The sequence below is a fragment of the Schistosoma mansoni genome, chromosome 3, assembly GCF_000237925.1.
Source record: "Schistosoma mansoni strain Puerto Rico chromosome 3, complete genome".
NCBI lineage: Eukaryota > Metazoa > Platyhelminthes > Trematoda > Strigeidida > Schistosomatidae > Schistosoma > Schistosoma mansoni.
Window position 1 is genome coordinate 19,453,912 of NC_031497.1, and position 21,877 is coordinate 19,475,788.

The following is a 21,877-nucleotide window of genomic DNA, read 5'->3' on the forward strand; positions in this document are numbered from 1 at the left end:
CACTAGACGGCCGTATAGTCCCAGTATGGGACTCCGCAGTAGTGCGCATCTGCGATCCAACATACGAAGCTCGAATCCAGGACCTTCAGCACCGCTCACGAGTACTTAACCTCTAAACCACTGAGTCGGCATCCAATGGTGTTAATGTCTGACTTCAATCGATCTATGATCCTGCGCAACCTTTCAATATTATTTCAATGAGGGTTTAGTTTCTTGCCCCTCATGAACTCGAAGGATTTGGATTCTATTTCGTGCAAGGTAGTGGTTACACATTACTGAGAAGTCTACAATTCCGTCGGAACCACTACCTTATGGGTACTAATTTTCCAAAAAATCTCTGATAAATGTTATCCAATTATAAAAATTATTATCAAATACTTACATTTCCCATTTAATGGTTATTCTTTCCTCTTAGAAATGAACCAATCACATATGAAGTTAATTTTTGTTATTTTTCTTTTTGATAAAAGTTCTATCAACTTTCCTTATTCTTCTAATCATCATCCACTACTTTAAACAAGTGCGTTTTCTATTTTTGTAACCCTAATATTTTCTGAATTAGAGTTTTAGAGAAAGACCAAACTGAAAACTTTTATTCATTGGTTAATCGACTCATTTATGATTTCTTTACAGAATTCCTATAAGAGAGAAAAATCTAAGGGGAAAGAAAATAGGGAAGGAAAGAAGGCAGGCAGGATGATAGACAAAGGTAAGAATATCAAAATAAATTATACGGTTCTTCTTACAGAAAACAAACAATTCACTATATATCTATATTTGAACATTTTGTTTACTTATCAGTTGTATTGATAAATTAACACACTACTTCAGCTTGATATGGTATATACAAACACAAACTCAACAATATTGATGCTTATATATTGACAGACAACCATGTACATCTATAAATACACCCAAGGGGATAAAGTACGAATCAAGGTGATACACCTTTGTTAATTATCATAAAGATGTACTAATCAAAAACAAACAAGTGGTATTTTTCATAAACTGAGTTTAATATCTAACGAATTTAAATAACAATAATTCAGATTGATTAAGATTAAAGAATAAAACCTAACTCATTCATAAAATCAGATAACATGTTAACTATTCCACGTGAATCTAATTTGTTTAAATATACTGATGATTATTATCATAATCCTCATAGTAACTCTATAATTAATGGCAACAGTAATTATCAGATCAATCAATCAACTAATGCTTTTCTAAATGATCATCTAGACATTGAACACAAATCCATTGAAGTTGTTGAACATGAACACTTGAATAAAAACATCATTACCAATACAACAACAACTGATAACGTAGATGTTTCTAAAGACAATCGAAATTGTTTAACTCCAATAGTACCTTCCGCAACACTAATTAGTTTAGATCAAAATCATCAACATCATTCTGATCTTCAATTGAATCAGTCAGTAATTGAAGATACTTCCTCTATTATTGCTTTATCATCATTAGATAAATCAGTGTTGAATTCCACTTCATTATCATCTTCTTTATCATCATCACACATTGATTATAGATCTTCTAATAGTAATATTAATGAAACACTTTTTCATAAATGTGAATTCTCAAACAATATTCATAATAATACTAATACTAATAGTAATAGATATCCATTGTATAATTTGCCATGTTCAATGGATTATTGTTCAAATAAACTTGTTCAACAAAATGATGAAAGGAACAGAAGTTTTACTTCATATAAAATGTTACAAAATACCACTACTATGAATGAGTATCCAAAAATTAAACAATCCAATGATGGTAAGTATTTGATGCTTAATCTTTCTGTAATTTAAAACATTATAATTATTAGAAGTGAGTTCACTGAATGGATAAATAAACTAATTTCTATGGCTTTTGAATTAACATTATCAGCTTAAGTAATTGATCTCCCGTTACTGGGCTATAAGAGCTAATATCACCGAAGCTAATTTTGTTTAAATAACATTAGTATAGTAATCTAAGTAATTGTCTTCAAGTCATCAGCAATATTTTTCTGTATACTATTAAATATTAGTTATTAACATCGTTATATAGTTGAATCCAGTCAGAAGAAAACCGCAACGCTATATCACCTTCTGGTTGATACTCTTATCAACCAGGGGTAAGGTGTATTTGTAATCTTCAAGAAACTATTGTTCCTCAGAGATCCATATCATTTCATATCATAATTAGATAACATAAACATTGAACCATTTGACTTTTTCCTTAATTCTACTTCAGTGAAGTTAACTCAGCCTCATAACTATAGTGGCTAGCACAATGTCGAAATCAAGAGATTGCACCAAACTGTCTTAATTCAATAGCTATCCATCGTAACTTATTAAATGAAGTAATGTATGATTCTTCTCATATTTATGAATTGAATTAGTCAAAGATTTATACTCAATAATATTGTTAATAAAGTGAAAAGCTTTCTTGAATTTAGTGCCACGAATTTTATGCAGTGTAATATGAAATCTTAACGGCGATTAATGATTATTGTTTAATTAGTAGCCATTAACACCTAGTATTCTACTTTGTTGTTTTTATGAACATTGGAAAATTCATTTGAGTTAAATATTCAATGGAAAAGATATTCTAACATGTATAATATTATTGATAATAAAAAAACATTTCATTTAACAAGCAAAGATGGCTAGCAGTGGAATCCAGGACGCGCGGTTCGTCCCGTTTAGAACTCGTCAACTGGATGTAGCTGCATCTCGGAATTGATGTTCACTCTGAGACTTAAACCCAGTACCGTTCACTTCGGACGCCATCGCGTTGCCCATTTAGCTGCTGACTCCCGATAGCATTACAACTGAATACATTTTCAAATGTTAAGTATAGTTTACATCGATATTTGGCATATCGCAATGATTGAAAATTATGATTGTTTAAGCTGGGAAATATAAAATTATAGATAGTCAATCGATATCTATTCTCAATACAATAGAGACATTTCGGTAAGTAACGTCACAGTATAAAACGAATGGTTTTGTGTATTTCGGTGAATTTGAATCGATGAAGAAATCGAGACATTTACAATGCGTACGAATACACATGATATATGGTATTGAAAAATATATGATAACAGTAATCAATCTAATGATAATCTCTACACTGTATACAATAGCTCTCTTCATTTCTAGTCGTAACTACTTTAAAAGACAAATCTTGTTAGGAAAGATTTATTAGAAAAAACCAAAGAATCTTACTGTAAAATCCACTTCAATCCAATTATATGCTGATTAATTTCAGTGATTATTATTTACAGAATTTATCAATTCAATCGTGGATGCGCACTGCTGATGAGTCCCACAATAGGACGAAACGGCCGTCCAGTGCTTCCAGGTTTTCCCTGGTGGTCTAGCTTCAATTGACTCATGATTTCAACTATGTATTAAAAAAATCACTAAAAAATTTCCACAAACAACACCCTCAATAGTTATCATTTAAGTTCAAGACAACAATGAATTAATTATTATAATGAAATACATTGAAACTCATTAAATTAACTTCAAACAGAATGAAACAATACAAATGGTAATATAAAGAAACAGTGAAGATTTAGCACCCTTAACAATGGTAACTTCAATTTATACACTATTTCTTCAATTCCCTTGGTTTAAAAGAAAAAACAAACAAAAAAATGTCATAGATACTCACAAAAACATGTTTATAAGTCAATTTTCTAGAGTTCATTTAAATGTTGGCTATGAAAGAGGAAGATTCTGTTAAATATTACAATATATATATATATATACCGTCAAATTAACTGATAATTTCACACATTTGTTAAACAAAATGAATTATTCTTTCCATTTTAAAGGTTTCTTATTAGTCTGAAGAAGCAGACTAAAAGAAGAAGAAACCTGAAATAGGCCTATTTTAATTAATGAAGTAAAATAGTGAGATGATGGAGACGATTTGTAGCTCAGGTGAATGATTTTGATGAGGTTTTATTCTCTGAGCTGAATGGTTTGGTCGTGGAGCTCTTATCGTCCTTCTGAACGACATCATCAACACAAACCCAAAGTCGTTCAAATGGACGATGAAAGCTCCACGACCAAACCATCCAGCTTAGAGAACAATACTCCATCAGAAGTAAAACAGTGAATGAAATACCGAAATTGACATGTATTTTAAGATATTTATGTATGGATAATTTAACTATCTAAGTACGATAGATGGAATCATTAATAATAATTATCATACTAATAATATCTGCATTTAATAGCCATTGAATAATCTTGTCTTATTTTGCAACACGTCAGTATACAACTTTCATTTCATAGAACTTCACTGAAAATAAAGATTAATATCTCTTTAATGGACAGATATGTAGTTTAATAAGTTATTCATTTAAACTTGTAACTAGATAAATAATATAAAATGCCGGAACAAAAAATTACAATAAATTTTGTTAGACAGACCTGGGATTCAAGATATGGAAGGTTGTTATGTCTTATCAGTTCTATTTTCAACACAATGAAATGAATAACTCATTTTATTGGAGAGTATGAGAGATTTCTAGAATAGTTTACAGTTTCTAATAGGATCTATTGTTCAGTTGATATAACTTTTTAGTTAGATTGTAATTACCCCCCTCTTCCATTTTCTTTCTTTTTTTCTTCATAACAGTATTAACCACAATAAATTCTGTATATGATGATCAAGTAGTTTATAGACAATCTTCATTAATAAATCATCAACCCCATGTTCAATGTGTCAATAATTACCAAAATTTAGGGTCAAAAACAAATGAGTTTAACACAAGGCATTCAAATTCCGATCAACAAAATCATTCTTACAGTAATTACTATTTCCATAATCAGAATAATAATAATAATAATGAGTTGGATAAAAAAGAATTACAAATTGTAAGAAATAAAAAATCCGATTTTATTTTAATACGTCAACGTAATCGACGTAAACCGCGTATTTTATTTTCACAAACACAAATTTATGAATTAGAACGTCGATTTAAACAACAACGTTATTTATCCTCTCAAGAACGTGAACAAATGGCGAATAATTTGAAAATGTCAGCACAACAAGTAAGATTTCTTTTATTTATTTATTTTTAGTATTTTCTACTTATTCTTCATATTTTCATTCATTTAATAATAGAACCCAGAACTCATTTAAGTAGTATCTTTCTTAGTTTTCACCACAAACTGAACTTTTTTCGAACAACCATTTTCTTATCTAAATGAATAGTCTTGTTTTCTTATGTAAAAATGAAAATAAAACATATTCTCATTTAGATCACAGATATCCCCGAAGCATTTTATTTAGGATGAACTATTGATAACTTTTTGACATAATTAAATCTCCAATGGGGAGTGGGATGGAAATGGTCAGTTGAGAGTTGAATAATTTAATATCAGTCTCCAGGTTTGAACCTCCTGATGTATTTAATATGTCCTGGGAAATTATACACCATTACAATAAGGTATCACACGATGTAGTATGTAGCATGACAATTTGAGTCGATGAGCGTTTATTCCGGGCCCTACATGGATCATTATAAACGAATGCTCTTTTCATGCAAATAATGGATTATAGAAGTAAAGACGAGTTAAATTAGTTATGACTGTGTATCCTTTAAATCACTCATGGACTAAGTATAAATCTGTCATGTTTTTCTTTTCAATGTAACCCATAAGAAGTATTTTACATTTAATGGTTAATTGTTAAACCTATCTATATATGTTTTGTAGTATCAAAGAACTTGTTATATGAATGTAAGGTGGTGGTTGGAGTTAATCGGGGTCGAATCTGCCAGGGAGAATCAGTACCCTCAAGATTACGTGCCCACCTCGCTGATGAGTGCCGAGCAACATGAAGCTTAAATCTGAGATTTCTGTAGACTACCTCCAAACACCACCTCACATCTCAACACAATGCAAATGATGTCAAGCCACCTAGACTATTGGCCACATTGTAACACGATCGATAGAGTTCGATCAGTACTAAGAAGGACTGGACACACATGACACTGATCATTGCTGTGACCAATCAATATTTATACGAATATTTTTATATTTCAATGTGGTGTATTTCTTAATCGTCTCTCACACAGACTAGAATGCAACACACATTAACTGCTAACGTAGATTGCTTGTTGTGTTGTGATTGCATCTAGACAGTAAAGTTTTGTCATAATGGAAGTGAAATAGATGACACATATGGTAGTAGACATTCATTGTGCTTTGTTCTGAAGTGTCTCAAGTTATATATTTGAACCGCTGAATTTCAATTTACTTTCCAAAGGTATCTTAAAACTTGGGCTTGATCGAAATCAAGTTCAATATCGTATAGTCTAGCAGGCGAAGCACAACTGAAGAGTCCTAGGTCGGGACAAAACAGTTGATGTTTAATCATTTTCCAGTCAATGTCAATCATTAATGAAAGTCAACTTGAAGTTGATCAACCATCATAACTTTTTTTGCGTTTAACATTGTCTTAATAAAGCAGTTTCTGAATATAGTAAATATTAGATAAGGATTATAAATTTATTCCTCTATTGACATTTATCAGTCAAGACCCATTAGAATACTTTATGATCTACATATTTCAAATTGCATAATGACAATAATATTAATGATAATAACAGTTGTTTTGTATGTGATCAGTTTTTCATTGAAAAATAAAAAGACATTTAATATTTTCTTTCCCTTAACACTTGACCTAATAATCAAACCTAACTTAACAAAAATGAAACTTAATGTAAGTAGTATGATTGATCATGCTGTGTGTTGTGTGTGTGTGTGCATATATATAGATATATATGAATGAATGACCCTAGACACAGGTTTATAATTACCGTTTTTATATCATTCAGTCTATGCTTGTATAATCAGGCCTACTTATTTTCATGTCTATTCAATTCTTCTTGTTGATCTCATTTCTTGACCCAGTTCATTATTTGAAATTATGATAGAAAATTGTTTTCGGTCTATTAATTCATCCATTTATTATTAATTAAAAGACATAAAATGGTAAAACCGAATTATACCCAATACTTCTCTATCCCCAATTGTGCAATTTTCACTATTATTAATGTGATAAAAACATACATACTTACACACACACACACACGTAGTTGAAGTGTGCTTTTATGGAATAAAATAATGTAAAGTAGTACAATACAAGTTGATCATGTCATAAAGATTTAACAACAGCTGCATTGAAAGGATTCTACTATTCTATTAAAAAAGGAAGAAACTTGTTCCAATGACGTAATAACTAATTTTATACATAAAATGTTTGTCATGTTAATAAGACTGAAAACTTGTCATTTAGTAAAATCAAATTATTTTTATTATATTTCCTTGGAAAAAGCTTGGACCAGATTACCAGGCGAAACGTTGGATTTATCTTAAAATTCATTCGCTGAGATTTTACAAGCATATTCTTCCTATTTTAATGTCTTACATCAACTCGGTGCCCAAATACTGTGGAACTATTCGCTTTAATTTAGAAGGAAGTTCTTATACAAATTATTATTTGTCTTCTATCCAAACATTCTTTTTTTCTTTTTTTTTAATGAGTGCCAATGAAGTTTTCATGCAGATAATTTATTGACTAAATTAAAATGGTATACAATTTATCATTTTTCTACAAAATGCTTTATATATAGTAGCTTATATCATTATAGATTCATTGATGTGTATTCTATGAATATATCTAAATAGAAAATAATATCTAACCCCTGTATCTTTAAATTTTATAATAAACATAATACAACAGTTTTAATCAAGATAAGAAAACAATAAATGTTGATTTGGTGCTTCAAGTTGTCACTAAGTTGATTGCCCCCAAATGCCCTGGTACGGCCAAGAGTGGGGAGAGTCCGCTCCCCCTCTCGAAATGCTCTCACATGACCACTCTTATACAGCCTCTACCACGGAAGTCCTACTCACTGCCTTCTCGTGGCATCACTGTTGTTTACGAAATTGAGAGGACGAAAAGTGAATATCCGGCACTTTAACCGGGTTGATGGATACGGAAATTCCACCTAGGGGAGTTGGAAAACCCTGATTCCAAACCAATGGTGCACATGGGCTCCAGTATCCTGAGGGAACAAATGGCGTATGAATCAATCGTCGGTCACCGGTTACCATGGGACTGCATCTCCTCACGATGCTCCACTGCCTTATGGATCAGACCTTTAGGTCAAAGGCTCCGGGTGGCCCCCTAGGAAAACCACCTGCTTCGGTCTGGGTACCCGGGCAGTATCATAGCCTTCACACAATTGAATGAAATGATATTTTTTCGTGTGGCGCATATGTATCTGGTGTCTCTTTGTATCAATATTTATGTGCTTAAATAAATAAATAAATAAACTAAGTTGATTATGTCTGTAGAATTTTTAATGTTCACTGAGTATATTGTATATAAAGAGTGAATGTTATGAATTATAGTGTGACTAACATTAAACTGTTCATTTCAATACCTCGATTTCATATTATCTAAATCTTTCATCCAGTATATCAGGTTGCACTACATTGGATATTTCAATTGATTCATGATCTCAACTATTTAAATTACCATAATATCCACAAAGCCCCTTCTGATAATAATCAACATATGCTCAATAGTGACTGGCTCTATGAGGTATTTCCTGGAGTCCTAGTGAGAAGCAATAACCAGTGAAGTTCAATCAGGTCTGCTGGGAAATATCAGCTCACTGAAGATGTGGATGTGTCGCTCAATTTCGTGGATCGGTTGAAGTTAGACATTAACACCGTTGGATGCCGGCCAGCTCAGTGGTCTAGTGGTTAAGCGCACGCGCGCGAAACTGATAGATCGTGGGTTGGAATCTCGCGTGGTGAGATCGTGGATGCGCACTGCTGAGGAGTCCCACAATAGGACGAAACGGCCGTCCAGTGCTTCCAGGTTTTCCATGGTGATCCAGCTTCAATTGATTCATGATTTCAACTATTAAAATTTCTAGAAAACCCTAATTGTTTCACTGATATTCAATCATGATTTATTCTAAAGCTATTTGAAATAGAAATAAGTGTAAACTATGCTAGAAATAAAAAAACACAAAATCAGTTTCATAATGTGAACATTTACGTCTACAACTATCTTTTTGTTGTTGTGGTGGTTATTCTGTAGTTCCTTTTTTACTAATGAAAATCCGTCATGCATACTTTGATCAAACTGAATGTTAAAATTTCTAAAATACATTACTTTATATGGTTCACTTTGAAAAAAAAAGGTTATTTTATATTCATATGAATGATTGCATACAAATTTTTTTGGAGACTAAAGTCAATTAGAATACTACTATGCAAATATACCACTGGATTGTGTTAAATTGTTGAAGGAAATCGGTGAGAAACCCTACTATTAGGTCTTGTGCTAGTTGACATTTGCTGAAGAAGGATATTAGCTGGATTAAAGGAAATAATGTTCCCTAATGGATTCGTTTCAAAGTGATGTAGTTTCATAGTTTAAGTCATTAATGTAGAGCTATTCTGATTGAGACCGGTCTCCTGGATAAATATTTTTATTTGAATGTTCATTTTTTTTCCTCTTCAGTTGAATAATTTAAACACTAATCGCTAAATGCATTCATGATTATTCGCTTGATTTTTGTTATATTAGGGGGTCTTTTGTGGAGATTTTTAGTAATTTTTTATATATAGTTGAAATCATGAGTCAATTGAAGTTATACCACCATGGAAAACCTGAAAGCACTGGACGGCCGTTTCGTCCTATTGTGGGACTCCTCAGCAGTTATATTACTTAAAATTAATCGATAGATTGTACTTTATAAGTGAGTATAATGAATCCATCCAATGAATTAAATTTACTCTATAAGGCCATTAGTCAGATTTAATGGAGTTAACACACCAGTTTCTAAAACGAGACTTAAATTTAACAGAAATCAAAGCACAACAGAAGATAATGGGTTTTTGACTATAAATTCCAATCACTCGATGAAATTATCATTTGATTAACATGTACAAAATTTGACTTTTCTATCCTTACTCTGATCTTTATTTATATACAAAGTGGACGGGGAATTAAACTGTCCGAATAGCTCATTAGTTAAGTCGCATACAATGAAACTAGGTGGCCTGAGTTTGAATTAGTCAAGAAACAAAAGTTTCTTGAACACAGACTTACTGGGAATCCCAACTTGCACTAAACTTAAATCAAAGATTTCCTACTGAATAGTGCCAGAAGACGTAATGGTATAAAATAATGCATTAACATACATCGTGTTTGTTCTGAAAACTTTTTGAATGATAAATTATCTTCCTTAACAAAACCATGAAGAAGTCAAACAAAATTAAAAAGCTTTTTTGTCCTATCAAATGACTCGTTAACTTTACACATCCATCAAACCGTTACAGAGCAAACATTAATAGCTTCTAATAAGCTACTCACATTTAGACTGTTGAGTTGCAATCTACTGTTACAGACCTCAAATTCAATCAGTTATTCATCCTTGCATCATTATTATTGTCACTTTTAACAGCATGAAAACTTATCCTTTAACAATCTATACCATTTTTGCAAAGATTGATCATGTAATTTAAAATGGTCAATTTTTCCCTTTGATTCTAAAGTGTTTGAAACTCAACAGGTCGACACATTTGAACACAAGTGTTAATGTTAACACTGAGACTTATATATAGTACTTTGCTCTATAAACATTAATGTATTATTCTTTTAGCTATTGAGTTTAGATAGCCACTAACTTATTAAACAGATATGAAGTTATATGTTTATAAATATAGAAAACTCAAACTATTGCACATAAATTAATTGAGAGTTTCTCATCAGTTAAATTTTATAAATACTATACGTGCAAAACTAACTAGGACGAAACGGTCATCCAATGCTTTCAGATTTTCCATGGTGGTCTAGCTCTAATCGGCTCATGAATGCAACTATGAATATATCATCATTTATTTATTTATTACCTGATATATGATCATTATCTAAACTCCAACCATACTAATGATTATTGATTAATATTGATCAAAAGAATCATTGAAAAACAATAGTAACATATAATTGGGCACCAACATACATACAGATAGACAGACTAATGTATATACCTTCTAATGGTAGTATCAGTAGTCTAGTTAACTTTAGACTGAATAAATAAACATTCATTTTATAGTAGTAGTTATTATTGTTGTCAGTGTAGTTGTTGTCTTCATTATTCCATGCACAAAGTACAATTAGTGTATTCTCAAATAATTTTTTTATTTCCATCATATGAATTTATTATTTCTCTGTTTTCATGTGTTGTTCATTATTAGAACTGATAGTAACTAACCTGATCAAACGACTCAGAAGTGTGTGCCTTCAAAGTTTTTTGTAGGAAGAAAAGAAATCACTGTTAAAAAAAAGAATAGAAACGAAACACTGAATAAGATACACTTCTGATAATATATAAGTACGATTATGTCCATCATCGTCAAGGCCACTTGACTAGCATGACACTATTCTATCCTTGAATATGGTTCTAATAATCAGAGTCTTAGTTTGATTAATTTGCAATGCGGTGCGATTTTTAATTAATATTATACATGAGTTATTGTATTACTATCTCAAAACCTTTTTCGCATCAGTGATGACACTTTCGACGATTAAAATATGGTAGTTGAATCCTCTTTCAAGTTACTTCAGTTCATATGGAAAATCCTACTCAAATTATATAACATTTCCATGATATCGCCTAAAAATAAACAACTATTACATAGTGTGCATCATAAACTAACTTTAGTCAAATAATTAATAAAAATCAGGAAGCGATTGGCTTCTATAGAGCTATATATCGTCACTGTTATAAAATCCCATTCCAGGATTAAATGACAGTCCGGTGATTCCCGAATGTGGTTAGTTGACTAAGTAAGTTCAGTTTATGAAATACGCTATACAGTTCAGCAGTCTTCACAAAGACTATTAACTAATGATCATCATTAAATCATCACTGAATGTTATTTGTTCTTGTTAACCATCTGGATTATCAGCTATTATAACCAACTACACGTCAAAAGATTTTGATAAATAACTATGATTTGATCAATGGTAATTGTATTATAAACCGGGAATATCTATCAATAACAACTTTTTAATTTAAATTGTCTATTATAAAGATTTACATGGTAAATTGGACATTAGAAAACGGGATTCATAATTAAGCTTAGTTGATACATTTTTACCAAGAGTTTCCTATCTGCTAAATAGATCAAACTTGTTGACAAATCACTGTATTTTTATGAAAGATTTTTGTTATGAATTGATATCAATTGTGGTACACATTTGAAATAGGAGAGTATTGAGTAACTTCATTCTGGTAAATAACCCTCTGCAGTGTACATCTATAACCTTTAGTTGTTTTGTTCTCGTTTGTTTCAAAATATGTATCTACACTTTACATTTGGCTACTAAACTGATCAACGACATTCAAGAGGTAGTTGGTTCAACTTCGTTATCCCAAAATCTAACAGCGATCTAGATATCTTAGTTTTTTAGGCGAAATAGTTTCTTCGGCTTTGATTACGTTATATGAAATCTGCTTTACATATCAAGTCGAATAAATTCAATTTACCAAGTTCTGAGTTACAGGTTGATTAGTACCTTATTCCTTAGAAACTTGACAGCCACGACCTACAGTTCTCTCTGAGGTGAAAACTACGTTGATGAAGAAGCTCTAAACTAATAAGATGTGTTTTTCAGTATGATTAGTGGCTATCAGTGGAGTCCAGGACGCGCGTTTCGCCCTATTTGGGACTCGTCAGCTGGATTTAGCTGCATCTCAGAGTTTATGTTCACTCTAGGACTCGAACCCATAACCGTTCGCTTCAAATGCCATCGCGTTGTTCACTTAGCTACTGAGTCCTGATAGCCACTTGCTTGTGCAATGAGGTGAAGTTGTATTTTCAAGTAGTTTATAGTTTTTATTGCTTGAGAAATTGTCATTCCTTTTGGAATTTGAACTAACTTCGATCACCATCATATAATAACTGAGCTAAACTTTTAGCAACTAATGAAATACTCACAGAATTTTTAACACTGAATGTTAACAAATATCATGTTGTCCACTCTGTGGGGCTAGCTGAAATTTATTAGTCAATTTGTAACAATGTAATTAAATACTTCTTCAAATATGCAGTATCTGCCTTAGTGTTAACATCTATTCTTTATAAATTATCAGTTTTTCTTTTTTGAAGTGTACGTCAGTAAAATTTATCTAAACTGTAGAATGATATTACCATTGTTCTGTAATGATAGATAGATGTAGATATTATGACACAATGATACCGATACATGGTTCAGTACAGGCTGGACAGTCATGAGCACCAAAGGATTTTCAACTAAATTTCCGGAGATTCTGTCATCCACATTTTAAAGCGATTTTTAGTTGTAATATCATTTGCATTACTATAACAGATTGATTGGTCTTTTAATCATGTTAAACCAATATTTTAAGTAAATTCGTAAACTTAACATTTAAAATCCAGCCTTCAGGTATTAGGTTCGAGCTCAGTTATACTTACTGAAAGTTATCATCATAGTTGATCATCTAGATCCTAGTTTGTTTATTGAATTGTATTACATAAAAAGAATTTCTACACATATGAAATCGTTCTCCTGTGATGTGGAAAGTGAGTATTAACTACGGAAACTATATCACATGCCTAATGATCTTATCTGAATTGTCATGTTAAATTTTTTCCATGATCATGGTATTCATTTTCTTTTTGCCATAGAAACACACTACTTATTTGATAACTAAGTAGTATCATTTGCGGAGGTCTACTGAATATCGAATTAGTACTAGTAATTTAATCTTAAAACAAAGTGATAAAATAAGTTAAAATTTTCCCATCCTAGTCACAATAAGAAACATTAGTTAAATAAATAGTAACGAAATTCTACTATACTACTATACCATACTACTATTCTACTATACTAAATCACTTTCAACTGTAAAGTGATTCGACATTCTTATACCACATAATGTCATATGAAATATACACGATACCATTCAATTACTGTATATCAAGTTGATAAACTTTATCTCCGATGTTAGCCAATTTTTCTATGATACGTCTTCACGCCTATTAGATGAGATTATGCAAAACATTACGTTATACTGCAATTTTAACTGCAACTGTTAGTGTGGATTATAAGGTAGCAACTAACCATATTCATTTTCACTGATTAAAATAAAAAACCCAGATTGATCACTAAACTATTCATTTCTTACACGTTAAAGCAACTAATTAATCATTTTAAAAAATACAGTATAACAAGCTAAGTTGGATATTTGTAGGTATGATTACCGAGGTTTGACTTAATACCTTCTAATATGATTGTGCAGCTTAAGTAAATGGAGTCGTTGAAAAAAATTCTATTCCTTGAATTTTTCTTTGTTCTCATTCAGTTTCTAATAAAATGAGCATCTAGTAGATTGTTCATAATGAAATAGTAGTAGATAATTCTAATATCCTAATGAGGAGAAAATTGAATGTCTGATGTTTTTTTTGGATTAGTGTAAATCACTTTTTCAAAGGAACAAAAGAACTAAATTGAATTAATACAAGTTTAAACTTATGTTACTAACATATAATAGAAGGGGTTTTGTGGAGATTTAGTATTTTTATAGTTGAAAGCGTGAGTAAATTGAAGCTAGACCACCGTGGAAAACCTGGAAGCACTGGACGGCCGTTTCGTCCTATTGTGGGACTCCTTAGCAGTGCGCATCCACGATCTCGCCTCGCGAGATCCGAACCCAGAACCTACCAGTCTCGAGCCAGAGCACTTAACCGATAGACCACTGAGCCGGCATCCGATGGTGTTAATGTGTTACTCCAATCAATACACGAAGTTCAGCAACCATTCACCAATTATCTTCAGTGTGTTCCTATCTCACAACAGACGTGGTTTGAATTCCACTGGTTACTGCTTCTCACTAGAGCTCCAGGATTTACCTCTCGAAGTCATATAATAGTTTTATTATTAAATTGGGCAATCACGTTATAACAAGACTTTAACTCAAACAGGAATTATAATTTATAATTTGTAGTTCGTTCAACTAGGAAGTTTTCAAATATTAAGACAGTAATTTTATGTAAGTTTGTGTTTAGAAACTATAACTACATTTTATAGAACAGGTCTCAGTTATGATTAAAGCTTCTCAGATTATGATGATTCATCTTTCCTTTAATCAATTAGTCTATGTAAATGAAAACTCAACATATGAAGTAACAACTCCCAAGGTCTAATTTTCTTTTGAAGATGATTCTTGGTCTGAAAAAATATTACACATTATGAAAGGTTTTAAAATTTACTACTTATTAGCTTTAACTTAACAAAGTAAACAAAAACAAACTCATAGACTCTTCTCTTGATTCATACTTCCGTAGCATAAAATTTAAAGAATATATGGTCATCCCGTGCTTCCAAGTTTTCACTAGTTGTCTAATTTGGATCCTTTTTTTGTAATTGTAATAAGACTCAACAGTTTCCTCAACCCCATATTGAAAATTATATAATCTTACCAATTAGACTAACCTAAAGTCGAAGAAATAATATTCCAAACTGTGATCTCGTGATATGGAGATTGAATATTGTTCTTAAGAATTCACTATATTAATCAATGTACTACAATTACACTGAATGATTTACACAAACCAATAAAGACCTATCAATAAAAGATGATTAATTCATTTGGTAAACTACCAACATTAGATAATAAATACAAAATGTATATTTATCTAACACAGTTGTTCCTTACTCCTCCACCCTATACGTACTCCGAAATGAAGAACCATCAACATTGTTATCTCTTAATTTTTGTATGATAAACTACATTTTTTGTTTTAGTTATAGACTTCAATCTTGTTTCACTATTTATTACGCTTGATAAATTCTTTTCATTTTTCTAACTTTCCTAAAGTAAAATTTATACGGTTAAATTAACACATTAGTAAATTCACTTGTGATAAACTTTGTTTACTCATTCTATCCTTTTCTTCCTCCTCCTCCTCCTTCTCCCTCTCTTTCTCTTCTTTCCCTTTTACTTTTTCATCCTCCCTATACACATATATATATATACATCTATATACAAATACAGAAATAATCTAATGTTTCATAACAATTGTCTTTTATACACATCAACGATTAATGTTCAATTGATAGTAAATAATCTTCATTTATAATGATAATACATTCTAGGGTAATCAAAACATTTGTTTATTTTTATGATCAAATTATATACGTATATTTATTTATCTATCTGAAACATGTCTGGATTTTGTTGTTTACAAATCAGAGATTAGCTTCATATATATGTGAAATAACATTGATTGAATTCTTTATTCAGACGTGAAATGTTATGTAAATTATGGATGTAATTTTATGCATTAAAGTTACTTCAGTATTATCAATTACAAAAAAAATGTATAAGTGGTCTCAGTGTCTTTTTTGAAACAATCGGTGACCTCATTCTAGAATTAAATAAAAAGAAATGATTATTTGAAAATTAGATTATCAGTAAACTTTAGATATTTGATCAAAGTAATTAGCTAAAAAAGAGTAAAACAATTAAATCATGATTTATATATTTATTTAAACATATAAATATTGGTACAAGGGGGCACCAAATACATATGGGCCGCACAAATCTCATTTGATTTGTGTGAGAGCTGTGATACTGCACAGGTGTCCAAACCAAAGCAGGTGGTTTTCTTAGGGGGCAACACCCCGAGCCTTTGACCTTAAGGTCTGATCCACAAGGCAGTGGAGCATCGTAAGGAGATGCAGTCTCATGGTAGCCGGTGACCAACGATTGATTCATGCACCATTTGTTCCCTCAGGATGTTGGAGCCCATGTGCACCATTGGTTTGGAATCAGGGTTTTCCAACTCCCCTAGGTGAACTTTCCGTGTCCACCAACCCGGTTAAAGTGCCGGACATTCGCTTTTCATCCTCTCAATTTCGTAAACAACAGTAATGCCACTGTGAGAAGGCAGTGAGTAGGACTTCTCTGACAGAGGCTATATAAGAGTGGCCATGTGAGAGCATTTGGAGAGGGAGAGCGGACTCTCCCTACTATTGGTCGTACCAGGGCATTTGGGGGCAATTAAATCATGAGAAGTATACTAACTTATAGTCACTCAGATAATGTTAGATTCCCAGCCTTTCAATTCATTCTAGTTGTCAAAAATACTAGAATTAATATTATTTCGTGGTGAATAACATTGCCATTAAGTAATGTGAAATCTACATTCATTGTGTATGTTTGTATATTTGTTAGTGCCGTTTCAATTCTAACATACATAGAAGTATAACCTTTCCAATACTGAGTCACTAAGACTGATGGTCACATCATAGCACTATAGGAGGTCAGTCACTGAGCGAATAGCACAATAGTAATAGTCCAATCAAGATTACAACCTCTCCCTACAAACTAGTAATAATCAGTACAAAATCTAGGTACCGGGTTTCTTAGCGACTATCTCAAACCATCGATTACTCGAAATTTTCGCAAAATCGAATCTATTTAATAAAGCATAAAATCTGAATATTATAATTTTACTTAGCAATGGAAACTCCAAAATTTATAAATGTCAACTTTTACCTGTGATTTCATGTTTCTTTTTATGATGTTAACATAGAAAATACATTAGCTGACATTCATTCTCCAAAATTTAATGGTACTTATTAATCGTTTTGATATTTAAAATAAACCATCTTTTTAAATATTGACCATGAAATAACAAGATCCAATTCTATTGGAAACCAAAGTTGTCTTTTATTCATGTGTATTAGTAAACGTGATAAATAAAATCTAGCTATTATTTTGAGCCATGTAAGATCAACTGTAATTACAGTCCATTATAGTATTAAGCTCTAATTATTTAAGATATATATAACTAGTTATTGAATACTCAATGTTAAGAAGAATGTGTAGTCAGTCAGTTACATGTCAAACAGTCCAACGGCATATACTATGTTATACATGCTCAGATTAAAGAAGTTGGAAATTCAATTCTTTCAACTGATTGAAATGAAATGGGATGCATTTCTATATTTTATAAACACCATGATAACTCTTTAAATTATGATTTAAATCCATTAAGGCAAGGGACATTAGAGATAAAATGCAATGAACATAAATGTTAGCTTCCCTTATTCCTTCAATGGATACAAAACTAGAATGTTACTTATTCGATTTTTGGTTTACTCGTGAATGGATACTGTTGAGTAATTTCATACCATAGAAATTACACCCCAACTAGTATCTTCTCATTTCCAGTGGGTGTTTCACTAAAATTAGTAGAAATATAAGAACATTGTTAATTATTTCACAACAACAACAACAAAGAAAAAACGCATTAGACAGCATATGTTTTATGGCAATACAGACCATGTACCATTCCATCTTTATTTTAGTATTATGTATCTACGATACCGAGAAATATATTTTCTATAATCATGTCTGTTTCCATTATCTGATATTGTATATTTATTGTGGATATAAATCAAAACAACAATAATCTGTTTTTCAATAATAAAGATCAAATAGATAAACAAACATTTGGATTCAGTAATGTTTGTTTAAATGAATATTGGAATTGCGCAAATTATAAATAATAGAAAAAGGTGGGAAATTTTATGAGCAAAAATATACAGACGTATACCATAGAGATTAGTTTGTTCCTTATTAGTTTTTTTAAAAAAACTTACAAACCATTTTATGGTATATAACTTGTGTTTAAATTCACTTAGTATTGTTTGTTTGAATCTTCCCATTGATGTTTAGCACTGCAACTGGTCAGTCTCTAATTGGCATATGTGCATACTGTGCGTATTGCTTCGATATAGTCTTAATTCAAAAGCATGGTAAGCAAAGATGGATAATGGTTAGCAGTGGAATTCAGTTTGACGAGCGTTTCGTCCCATTACACAAGCAAGTGGATATCAGGACTTAGTAGCTGAGTGGATAACGCGTTGACGTTTGAAGCGAAAGGTACTGGGTTTGAGTCCCAGAGTGAACATCAACTCTGAAATGCAACTACATCCAGCTGACTAGCCCGAAATAGGATGAAACACGCGTCCTGGTTTCTACTGCTAGCCACTATCCATCTTAGCTTAATTTATATTTATTTTGAAGTTTCATACAATTACGAAGTTAACTAAATACTGTTATAAAACTTAGTAGGTTAATGAATTGTAATGAATGAGAAACATCTACCCAAGAAATTTAGAGTTAAGTGATAAGTGAAAAGTTTTTTAATAATTAAAAAAATCCACTTGATTAGGATGAAATTGTATTGTATATAATCTTCTTATGACCATATATTGTATTGCAGTCAACAGGGAAAAATGAGCCTAGATTTTATGTTTATGAAGTTTGATTAACTTGAAATTGATTCTAATGATTCAAACTTTGTTTGCCTTCTTTAATCTAAAAAAAACAACAACTAAAATCTACTATCTACTTCCATATTGATAAAGGATACTGTTAGTATAGAGCTCTTGGTTGAATAACAAATTAGATTGCAGGTATCATTATCAAGTTTTGATTTGATAATTTTGAATAAATTGAGCACTTCTTCTGAAGAAGTGGCTTACACTGAGTCACGAAAAGCCAGAAAATCTAATTTTCCTACTCATTGGGATATTACAAATATATTATATATTTATAACAAATGGGATTGTTTACATGTGTACGAGATTTATGTAGATTGTTAGATATTATAATTTACATAATGGATTAGCTTTAATTAAAGAATAAATGGAAAAAAACAGGAAATAGTAGGTATCTCTTTCATACTAGTGTTGGAATTCTCAACAGTATGCATCTATAGACTAATCAGGGATCGAAATCACAGTGAGCGCTTAACCTTTAGACCTTTGGGTTAACATTTTTAATTTGTACTTGCTGCGACTATTTGTTGTTTTTATCAAATTTATAATAATATATCTCTACTAATCTTACATTCTAACAAATTTTTTTTCATTATCATTATTATTACACAGGTGAAAATCTGGTTTCAAAATCGCCGGTATAAGTTAAAAAGACAAGTTCAAGATAAAAATTTGGAAGAAGCTAGTGCATTACATCATCATTTACAAACTTATTCTATACCATTATTGCAACAGTCAACGGAATTATGCAACCATGCTACATCGATAACAAATTCGTCATTATATAATATTGTCAATCAGGTAGATGATGTTTATCATCAAATTCAAAATCGTACACGTTTTCCCGAAATGAATACATATGAATGGGCAAATATATTTTCTCAAACATATAGTAACAACACTACAACTACCGTTACTGCCGCCGGTATTACAAATAATGGTAGAAACACCATTTCTTATTCAATGGAGCCAGCATTTTCAAATCCATTGATTAATTCAGATAAAATATCTAGTTCTTTAACTAATTTGAATGAAGAGAGATCTACTAAATATCCAAGTCAGTTCTCATCATTATCTAGCTACTCGGATTCAAAGTTATTGCCTCATCATTTCAATGAGAACACTGTTACAGATTAAAGCTATCCAGCTGATCAGGCTAGATCAGTTTTGCCGTCACTGTTACCATTATCTAGAATGCATCAATTTCACATAGATTGTGATTCGACAAATGAATCTAGCGTTTTATCAATACATATGGAACAGAAATTCAGTAATCGTAATACTTCATTATCTCACTTTCAATATACTCATGAACAGAATAACTCTGAAAATGGTGATGTTAATAGTCAATTTACAAATAATGTTGGTGTAATTGATATGAATTGTAATAACAGTGTTAATAACAATAATTACTCATATAATCATGATGACTTGACAAAAATTTTAAACTCTAACTCTTCATTGAACAATGTAACTCCACAAGTAGATTTATCAGTTTCCTTTTTGAATAGTATCAAAAATCAGCCAAATCAATCTTTAAGGAATTTTTGTAATTCTGACCTTTATGATAATTATTTTGTTATGAAAAAACATTTACAATCATTACCAACATCTTCACAATTAACATCAACAATTGATATAACTACAGGATTTCCACTATTCTCATCAACAGCAGCGTTAACTTCTGAGTCTTCAGTAGTCTCAGAAACACCGAACACAACAGAAACATATATGAAATTGGAACAGTTTCATCAAAATCCTAATTGGTTCCCAAATAATTTATTTTTCTCATCAAATCTATCCAATCATTCTAATAATGACTTAGCTATGTCAACAAGCAAAGATCGTTCTCAATTCAATCAAACCAATACAATATTTCCATTGTCAACATATAATGAATACAATGAAGAAATTCAAAATATACGCAATAATGATAGTAACCTTCCACATTATATGACTAAAATTAATTTAGAATATCAAACTGTATTAAATGTGGCTAAAGCTGCGTTTCAATGTGAAAATATGATATTGAATAAGAAAAGAATACCATTTACAAATCATACAGTTTTAGAAACAAATGAACAAGAAAACAATGAGGAAGAAGAAGAAGATGATGGTTGTCACAGAAACCAGACTGATGAAGAAAATGATAAAAGTGATGAGTTTATTGCTTATCGTGAATACCAATAGAATTGTTGTTATTATCCATTCATTCATTGAAGATTGAATAAGTCAGGGATAAATTTGAAAAATTAAAACAAACTCATAGTTTTAATAAACCCCATTCAAATCCTCTTTCCTCTTATTGCAGTTTCTTTTTCCTACTATTGAAGTAACACTGAGAAAGGTTTACTCATATATACATAGTTATCTACGACTAATATTGTTATTATTATTATTGTTACTACTAATAATTGTTCTTTACATGGAATGTTTTTTTCAA

At 31.1% G+C, this 21,877-nt stretch overlaps 2 protein-coding genes and 1 non-coding gene across 3 annotated transcripts; all 3 read left to right on the plus strand.

The window, feature by feature from the left end:
• Positions 1-1,664: 1,664 nt before the first annotated feature.
• On the plus strand, positions 1,665-6,460 carry Smp_030050 (putative nk-2 homeobox protein; the record flags this gene model as incomplete). The annotated part of the gene is made up of 3 exons (XM_018799549.1): positions 1,665-1,791; positions 4,657-5,072; positions 6,410-6,460. 3 exons carry the CDS (start codon positions 1,665-1,667, stop codon positions 6,458-6,460), a joined length of 594 nt encoding a protein of 197 aa, XP_018651327.1.
• A 7,192-nt stretch (positions 6,461-13,652) lies between these two features.
• Positions 13,653-21,624, plus strand: Smp_138390 (putative nk-2 homeobox protein; the record flags this gene model as incomplete). The annotated part of the gene is made up of 3 exons (XM_018799550.1): positions 13,653-13,661; positions 20,047-20,528; positions 20,829-21,624. 3 exons carry the CDS (start codon positions 13,653-13,655, stop codon positions 21,622-21,624), a joined length of 1,287 nt encoding a protein of 428 aa, XP_018651328.1.
• Smp_tRNA_00961_Pseudo_TTG.1.1 lies at positions 18,990-19,061 on the plus strand. The gene has a single exon. It is a non-coding gene (tRNA).
• Positions 21,625-21,877: the final 253 nt, after the last annotated feature.